The sequence below is a fragment of the Mastomys coucha genome, unplaced genomic scaffold (genome assembly GCF_008632895.1).
Source record: "Mastomys coucha isolate ucsf_1 unplaced genomic scaffold, UCSF_Mcou_1 pScaffold8, whole genome shotgun sequence".
NCBI classification, from domain to species: domain Eukaryota; kingdom Metazoa; phylum Chordata; class Mammalia; order Rodentia; family Muridae; genus Mastomys; species Mastomys coucha.
This window is the reverse complement of record NW_022196914.1, coordinates 53,498,450-53,508,449: the sequence shown is the minus strand read 5'-3', so window position 1 is coordinate 53,508,449 and position 10,000 is coordinate 53,498,450. Positions and strand designations below refer to the sequence as shown.

General features: G+C 38.9%; 1 protein-coding gene across 1 annotated transcript in view; it reads left to right on the top strand.

Moving 5' to 3' along the window:
• Positions 1 to 10,000, top strand: part of Cmya5 (cardiomyopathy associated 5) — a 103,354-nt gene that overhangs the window by 69,885 nt on the left and 23,469 nt on the right. Inside the window, exons 7-9 of the mRNA XM_031360509.1 lie at positions 727 to 876; positions 4,729 to 4,875; positions 6,419 to 6,566. Coding sequence (XP_031216369.1) covers positions 727 to 876; positions 4,729 to 4,875; positions 6,419 to 6,566 — 445 coding nt within the window. The remainder of the gene's footprint in view (positions 1 to 726; positions 877 to 4,728; positions 4,876 to 6,418; positions 6,567 to 10,000) is intronic.

Here is a 10,000-nt window from a genome sequence, read left to right as displayed (position 1 = left end):
TAATTACATTTTATGCAGCATTAGTGTTCAATACATATGATTATAAGTTTCAAGACTCTCCAGTAAAACACTTGAGAATATTGTTGTCTTTAAAATTCAGAAGCACAGGTTACATCAGGTATCTACAATTTACATGTCATTTAATCAAGAGGTTAGTTACTTCTACTCCTTCTAAGTTTTACATTTAATTAAAAAAATTATAGGACTATTATGTTAAAAAAGAAGATGTAGCTTTAAGAATTCTAGTCTAATATCTACTGTTTCCTTCACCTTGAAGATCCTAAAACAATGTCTGAAAAAGATTCATTGCTTTTTATTGTTATAAACTGTGCCAATATAGAACAGTATAGCATTTTCTTATTTAAAAAATATTATCCAAAACCAAGTTATTGGATAGTCCATTAGTCAGTGTAAATTTATTTCTCTAAGTATAAAACTACAGAATAGTTATGCAGTGACCCCAGCTGGGGGCGCACTTTTGTTCATTTCTATTTGTGTTTCTTATACTCTTACAGAAATGCCTGGGAAACACTGGAGGGGCGCACACTCCACTCTGGCAGTGGCTGTATTAAGGAATGGAGTTAGCTGTATGTTCCAATGGGGAACCTTCCTACTTTGATCCCATAGATATCTGTATTGTTGGTATTTTAACAACATGTTAAACATGTTTTAAACAAAACAGTCAGTCAAATGGCATTAGTCATAGTGAATTGTGTTTCTTTCCAGTTCCGCAGCCCCCCAGACTAGAACCCCAGGAACCAAGTTCCGCTACCAGCACAACAATTGCAGTGTACTGGAGCGTGAACAAGGAGGATGTGGTGGACTCATTCCAGGTGTACTGTGTAGAGGAGCCTCAGGATGATCAAGAAATAAATGGTAAGATTGCTATAGGGCTGCAGACGCTGGCGTATATTCCTGCATCTTAATGTAAAGTACCTATAAACATTATGTATGTATATAAATATATACACATAGACACATTAAAATATTATACTGCCACAAAGCATTTTTAGCCACTTATAGGAATGGTAACAAACCCCCTCAACAACCACATACTGCAATACTAGAGGAAAAGAACAATCTGGAAATTGGTATCAGGGAAAAGCATACAGATATCACAATGGTCAACATGAGTGTTAATACTGAGATTCAGATTAGACTCTGAGGACTAAATGACAGGAGCAAGTAAGTGATGCTCATCTTCATGAAGGAAGTATCATTCGACAGTTTCAGAGAGATGGAGGTTTAGCTAGTGCTGAAGTCTGAGAGAAAGTGTGGTGTGTTCTGTTCCATAGAGGGGAGATGAGCTGTACACAGGCCAGTGTCTTCCACAGTAAGTTTCATCCACACACAACACTGGGTATCAGGTTTGTAGATTCAGAGTTCACAATCCTCAAGGTGTGGGTCTAGGTATGGTACAGCCACCCAGTGGCACGTAGTAATGGAAGATAGAAGTGAAATTGCTTAGCGTGGAGAACAGATGGCAGACCTCATAAGCTCATCTTTACTGAAGGTCTCTCTGCTCAGAATGTCTGGTAAGGCCTAAGAGGCAGGCAGCTTGAGGTTGTACTTCCTGATGAATCAGTGTGGGGAGTGCTGGCATTCTGTGTTGCTTGTTGAAGACAGACCCACATGCTTGGGAGATTAGATGAGCATGTGGCAGAATCAACAACCCATTACAAAACTCAGGAGCCCAGTTATAATGAGGGAAAAATGGTAGAATAGCTCACTGTTGCTAAGCCTTAAAAATTATTTTTTTAAAGTTAATTATTTTTTTTTTTAAAGACAGTGTCTCACATATCCAAGACTGTTCTGGAATTCACTTTGTAGCTGAGGATGACCTTGAAGTTGTGATCTTTCTAGTCCTACTAATTAAGTGCTAGGATTTGAGGTATCACTACAAATCTGATTAACATGGTCATGGGGACCAAACCCATGGTTCATCTATCTATTCTAGGCAAACATTCTACAAACTGAGCCACAAAACCTAAATCTTTTTGAAATATAAAGTTAATTTAGACAAAAGTTTCTGTGAAGGTAACTGTGGGCACAGTATAAAGTTGCTTAAATCCATCTCTAAAGACAAAAAGGACCTGTCACCATATAACAATGACCATGTATTTTGTGACTCTGACAAAAGCCCAGATATTTCCTGGGGAGATATAACACACACATGTCTACTTGTCCCATATAGGGAGCCCATGACAGACCAAATTACAGATAATATCAAAATCTAACTGAGGAACCAATAAGTTTTATTGGGTAACTTACAGGAATATAAGGGGTTACTCACAGGAGCAGACATGACTCAAAGACAGCTACATCATCAAAGCCTATCCCAGTGTGGGTGACAGATCACAAAGCTGGGAACCTGGAGTACACTGCACAGTCTGCTGTCAGCTCAACAGGTTAGAGTGGCCTTTCCAGATGGCTCAGTTGGCCTGAACCTCTTCCAGACAGTTCAACTGGTCTCTTTCTTCTAGGTGTCTGGGGTTTTGTCAGAGTCACCTATGCAGTTTGTCTTTTTCTGAGAGTGACTCTAAGCAGTCTTTGAGTTTATTCTTAGGGGAAGGGGAAAAGGGAAGAGGAAGGGGAACTGACTAGTGAATCTAGTCAGTTTCAGGGACTTCCTGAAGCTATTTGAATTGTTTACTTTTTATTGTAAGGAGCTTCCTTCAGGCTGAACTGTTTTTATTGTTGGGGAAATAGTTACACAATACCACATGACAAAGTGTTACAGCTCATTTACAAATGGAAAAATTGATATAGGGTTATATAATTCTCCCGTGGTCACATTAAGTTATTCATGACCGGGTCAAGAGTCAAACAGATCTTTCATTGATAAATAAAGCAGTTTATATTTGTCTCTTTGCTTTGTTATACACATGAAAATTCATGTCTGGCCAAGACCTTTCTTAAGTTATAGTTAGCACTTGGAGTGCCTTTCCAGGGTGCTCATCCTACTCCATCACTAGCTAGAAGACTTCCTGTCATGTGTCCTGTAGTGTATCATTGTTTTAAGGCCTTGAAATGTGCTGGTGCAGCTTGCTATCTGAGGACCTGCCCTGTACTGCATATTGTAAGGTAATATGTGTCATGTGATTGCTAAAAGGAGTGTCTGAAGGAACAATTCTGGTAAAGGCTGCAGTTGTTGGTTTCTGGAATACAGGGAAAGTGTTAGTGTTTGCAATGTTCTTCAAACCATTGTCTTCTCTAGGCAACCAAAGAGTCCTAAGTTTCTTTTGGGAAACTATCTGGGTTCTTAACTAAGGGTATTTTAGATGGTAACATTCAGGGGCAATACAGAAGGATAACTAAAATTATCATATGCTAATTCCAGGGAGAAAATTATTCTTTTTAAAGAAGAGAACATTTTAGTAAAAATGATCAGACTAGCCTAACATGTAAGGAAAGCATCACTGGATGTGGTGGGTAGCTTGCCCCTATAACCCTAGCACTCCAGATATGGAGGCAGGAGAATGGTACATCCCATGCCAGTCTGCTCCAAGTAAGACCATGTATCAAAAATCCCCAAACCCTAAAAAAAATAAAAGTCCAAAGGGACAGGCATTCGTAATAGCATTTTACGATATTTACCATAAAAAATATTTAAAGTAAAATCACTTATGTCTTGATTGAATCAACTTTAACTTCTCGTGATAGCTTATTATCCTATCAAATTTAAATATTTCATTATAAAGGTAGAAATATATAGTTAAAAGGATTCTAAAACATGGAGTGTGGAGGAAGCCCTGAGGGAATGTGTGTTGTTGATACAAGCACAGCCATGTGTTTGTGCCTCACAACTTATGGGGGTGGCAAAGCCTTCCCTGGGTGAGGCTCAGAGCAGTGGCAAAGGTTTCCTGTGGTCCAAGGATGAGTGTTTAGGAATTATCAATTGGCGCACATAGAAACTATCAACCCTCCTCCCGCCTTCTTTTTCTTGATGCTTTACAGCTTGAGACTGTTCCCCTACCAAGATCAGCTAAACCAGCCCTTGTTCAGCTACGTTTTATAAACCCTGCCCCCTTGACTGAGACATATCAAGCAAGCACACTCCATTCCCAGTTGCGGCTGCGGGTGCTGCATCACCGTTAGAGCACACGGCCTCCCTAATCACAGCTTTTCTATACATGCGACCATATCTCAGGCATTTCTCCATCCTATCACCCTAGTTAGGTCAAGCCCTAAAGCTGTTCAGGGTGTGGCACCAAAGTTCCTGAGAAACTGTCAGGATCTGAGACCTGCGTAGTCCTAGCAAGTGGCAGAAGCATTGACTAGTCTGTAAAGATGCTCTGCAGAATCTTAAATGCAAGCACAGAGCTGTCCCTTCTGGTGATAGAGTCCTGTGGAATGTTGGCACTGATTCTTAAGGCTTTTCTTGAAACTTTATTACTGAAATTTAAGGTGATATATACTCTATACAAGTCTGATATTTGCTTTTAAAATCAATTACTTTAATTGTGGATCATGAATCTCAGAGATGTACTAACATGTTGGTAGTTGTGATAAGTGTTCACGAGCAATACTACATATGTCTTTCTAAGTATCAGTTTTTAGAGAGCTACTGCGTACTTATATATCCTACAGAGAAAATTATCACACAGTAAGATTTGTAAAGTTATCAGTTTGAGTCCTCTGTAAAAATCATAGGCTATGTTTTTCAATAACTAATCTTTAGTTTACTATATAAGACATCTTTGAATTCATAATTGTGTCTTGTGCTAGAACTGGTAGAAGAATATAGATTAACAGTGAAGGAAAGTTGCTGCATATTTGAAGACTTAGAACCCGACCGATGTTATCAAGTGTGGGTGATGGCTGTCAACTTCACTGGATGTAGCCTGCCCAGCGAAAGAGCAATTTTTAGAACAGGTAAGCAGATGCTAAGTCATTATTATGAGTTACTACTGAGTTCTCCACAGACTCTTGACATCAACCAGTAAGTATTTAAGAAGCACTAGCTACATATTGGGTGTTGGGCAAATTTTGGGTACAAACTAAGACTGAGCTAGGGTTTAGGATGGGGCTCAGTGATAGACTGTCAGTCTACCAGCACGAAGCCCTGGGATCATTCCTCAAGTACAAAACCAATAGCAACAAGATCGAGCTCTTATTTGCAAGAAGTTCGGAGGTAAGCTGAGGAGTTAAAAAACCACAATGTCCTTGGGAGTGGTTGATGAGGGTCTAGATGCTCACAGGCTTTAACTATGATAACACTCAAGAGAACACCAAGACAGGCAGGGGAAGGGCAAGCAGATGCAGGAATGGCTTTCTAGAGCTGAGAACTGCACAGAATACTTTACATCAGCAGTTCTCAACCTGTGGGTGGCAAGCCCTAGGGGGTCAAATGGGGACCACCTATCATAGATTTATATTATGATTCATAACAGTGGCAAACTTACAGTTATGGAGTAGCGTACTTGGTTGGAGGTTACCACAGAACTGTATTAAAGGGTCACAGGATTAGGAAAGTTGAAAAACACTGCTTTAAACGATAAGTTGGCTTAGAGTAGATTCCTCTTAAAGATAGCTTGAGCAGACATGAAGTATACATTGGGGTATGAGGCACTATAACATCTTCATTATTCCTTAAGCTTGAAAATAAGGAAAGACATCATTTTTAAAAGGTTTAGCATGTAAAGTATAATTGCAAGCTAAGACCAGACTTCCCTACACAGACATGGGAAAACCCAGAATGGTTTCAGTCCTGGTGTTCAACTGGGAATATGCTCTCATGATGAAATCTTTTCACCAAGTGCTCCAGCAGGAGACATATTGCAAAGGCTGGCTTTCTTTTAAGATCACTGCAGCCGTCTCAGGCAGGAAATAGCTTATTCCTGTCCATTGGTCCTTTATCCTTCTTCCTACCTTTAAAAAACAAGTATTTGGCTGTGCTTGGTGGCCCATACATGTACTCCCAGCATTTGGGAGGTGGAGGGAGGAATTCAAGATTCATAGCAAGTTCCAAGCCAACCTGGGCTACACAAGACCCTGTCTCAATAACTTAATATATAGTAGTAGACAATTCTTTTGCCCAAATCTTTCCTGACCATATATACTGGGGACAAGATTATGTCTACCTTTTGGGTAAAAGGGGAAGGGAAAGAATATTTACATTTGTTTATATAATAGTTATATAACAAAAACAGGCTGGGTCTTGTCGAAAGCAACTTTTGGGGACTCTTAGGAGATGGGAGAGAACCTGACAGTTTGTAATGCAGAAGGAGAGACACCTTTAGCTATGTGTGTGTGTGTGGAGGGTTGTTTGTTTGGTTGGTTGGTTTTGTTTTTTTTTAATCTCCTTTGAGTTTTTAGCTCAAATTTTTGATACAAAATTAAAAAAATAAAGTCACATTTAAGTACTCTCCTGAGAGTCGTCCCTGGCCTGTGGCTAACTTGTCTCCCCCTCCGTCAGCACCTTCCACACCCGTGATCCATGTAGAAGACTGTACTGTGTGTTGGAACACTGCCACCGTCAGATGGCGGTCTGCTAACCCAGAGGCCACAGAGACCTACACTCTGGAGTATTGCAGACAGCACTCTCCTGAGGGCGAAGGCCTGAGGTAAGGCCCTCCACAGTGAGGCTGCCAAGAGCCACTGCAGGAACCGTGCTCCAGGCCCCAGGCAATCTATCTGAGCTTATGCTTACCCAGCAAGAAAAGCATCCTTGATTCCTGCTGAGCTAATTAAGCTGTGGGCTTGATTTGCAATGCCATCACTATTCATCAATGAACTCTGCGTTGATAATAGAATGCATGCTACAATGCAGAATAATAACTCCCTTGTAAGAAAAATGAATGCAAATTTTAATAAGATAGAACATTCTTTGAGGTATATTTAACTTGAATCATTAGTCAGGATTTATGCACATTTTGTGCCATTTTTACTAGCTCTGTCAGAATAGGTACCACCTAACTCAGGAAACTAATAGTGAGCTTACGTATAATGTAAATCTGAATGTCTCCACCATATATTAGCAACATAAAGGAGCTAATTATACATATATTATCACAGACAGACCTGTCTCTCCAAGAACATGAAGAATACAGAAATTCTTCTAGTGTAAAGGAAATCCGAGGCTCCTCACTAAAATGATAAAGCTAAAATTTCTCAAGGAAGGGTCACATATCCTGTCGGCAGTTAGGGAATATTAACTCATCTATGAGGTGGTATTTCCTTAACTTCTGGCGTCGTGGCTATAGAAAGCCCCTTCAGACACCATGATGAGTGTCTAGACTACTAATGACTACTTACTAACTGATATTTGCATTTTGATAGGAGACATTTTTGGTTTTGCCCTTTGGTTTTTTGTTCTTTAGCCACATTTACTGAGATAAACTATTTTGTCAGGAAGTTAGGAGTAATGGCATAAAATTAAACAACCTTTTAATAAAGTGTACGTAAGCTCTTGATTAGCACCATGATCGAGCAGCTATTTATTTACTTATGATAAGGTTTCATATGACTGAACAATAATTATAGTTTCTTTCAAGTTGAAGACAGGCGTTGCTAAATAATTATCAGACAGTGTATTGGGGTTGGGTACATGGGGAGGGGTGGGATGCAGGCACTTCTGCAGAACAGAAAATGCAGTAAATATACAAATGTCTATGTATCTTCTTACTGCTGGACGGTGAGCTTCAGGAATCATTATATTATCATACATTACAAGGTTCCTGTTGTTTGGTTGGTTGCTATGTAAAGCCACTAATGTATGTCAGTCTGAGAGCTCAGAAAAGCATGTTGTGATCTCAGTGTGCTTATAGGATAGTCTAACAGAGCACAGTGCTGAGAGCCAGGTCCTGATGCTGGTCCTGGCTCTTCACTTAGTTCTGCTTCCTGTTAGCTACTCACCCTGAGCTGATTAACCCTGGTTGCAGTCCTTACATACTTCATCTATCTCAATGGGCTTCAGTTTGCCAATCCCTGATACAGACGAAGGACAGGGGAGGGAGAGGCTTAGCTTGTGGGCTTGTGAGGATCACATGAAATCAGGGACAAGAAAGAGGTTTGGCATTGTAATATGCCACCCAAACTCAGGGCTTTAAGAAGGAAGCCTTCCTTTGGCAATTGTGCTAGCAAATTCCCAGAAAAGGTCCCCAGGAGTCAGCCAACATTTGAGAGGTGAGGTCTGGTCAGCACAGAAATAAGGGACTCTGGTATTGTCATGGCACTGGCCCAGGTGCTTCAGGTATCCTCACAAGGATTCTAACAAATTCCTCAGCTAGCAAGTGGCACAGAGAATTCAACCACAGATTTGTCATACTTAAAGGTCCAAACCCTTAACCTCTTGGTAAGATTATTTAGGGACTCTGTGACTCTCTCTTCGGAGTCCTTGCTGCTATGAGAATACTGTTTCAGGAACCCCCCAAGTCCTAAGATGGTCTCTCTCTCTCTCTCTCTCTCTCTCTCTCTCTCTCTCTCTCTCTCTCTCTCTCTCTCTCTAGATTTAAGCTTTATTGCATTATGATGAGAAAAGATAGATGATTTCAATTTATCTGAATTTGTTAACATTTAAAAACATATTTTAAGTAAATAGAATTAAATCACATTATTTCCCTTTTGTACCCCAAATCCTCCCAGACCCCCTTTCAATACCTACAATACCTTTTTTGTCATATTCTTTAAAATTTATAAAGTCTTATAACAATAAAAATGAGTATTATAGAAGTTGTTTGATATAAAACAACAATCAATTTAACAGTTTTATGTAGATGCTTGTCTACAGCAATACTGAAAATACATGTTTTTCTCAAAATAAATTTTAAATAACTCCAAGCATATTAACTGTATACTTTAAAATAGTACATACTACTAGCATTTTTAAATGAATATAAATATATAAAGTCTTTTTGTTTGTTTGTTTGTTTTGTATTTAGTAGAGCTTAAAATCTTGGCTCTTACTGTGGTACAAACCCAAAATAAGAACAATTTTTAGACATTGGAGTTAATTGTAATAAGGCTGTACTTCAATGACCCTCACATCACCAAAGGATTTCCCCTCCATTGTATCTAAGCTGAGAGTTGACAGTTCTGCTGCGCCAAGGAATGAATTGTAGGCACGATTTTTGGATACAGACTTCCTGCTATGGTCAAAGCTAATTGACTTGAGTGAGTAAATTTATTCTCAGCCCACAGAGAGCAGGTTACATTCATTTATGAAATAGTGTGTATATTAAGATGGTCTATCCATGAAGTCATTCACCAACTGTTTCAATGAACAATGGTTCTGTTTGGAGGGTGGCATAGAATTAGGTGAGGGTAAGAATCTGGTTCATTGGCTGTGATAATTTGGAAAAGCATTCATCTCAGAGAAAGAGTAACTTATGAAGTCCTCTTCTTCAAACTGGATACAACAGTTACAAATGTCAAGCAAAGCATTCAGTCTCACTCTTTGTTCTCTTACAAGCCACCTCCCAAGTGAATTGTCTATGTTTCTTTTGGCTGTATAAATACTTTTGAAATATGTAAGCTGTTCTGAAAACCATAGTATAATATAAAAATATCAAACAAACAATACTACTAGTATAGAGGCTGAGATAGGAGAAGCATGAGTTCAAGACCATTATGTGGTACACAGCAAGACACTGTCACATACAAACAAGCAGAAAGTGTATATGGATTGTACAATATTGGACCTATTTCTCCAATTACCAAATTAGAGAGACCATTGGATAACAGTCAACAAATTTCTAATTCCACATATTTTTGGATTTCAATCGATTAAGATATGTTGGTAACATTAATTTTCATATTAAGATATTAAGAAAAAGTAATTGTTACTTCCTGTTGTTTTTGTTGTAAGAGGTGAAATTATGTTTGTGTGGGTTTGTTGAAAGATTACTTTCTTGCATCTTCTAGGGTGTAGTTTTGTTCCTTATGTTGATGTTTTCCATCTATTGTCCTTTGTAGGGTTAGATTTGTGGAACGATATTGTATAAATTTCATTTTGTCATGGAATATCTTGTTTTCTTCATCTATGGTAATTGAGAGTTTT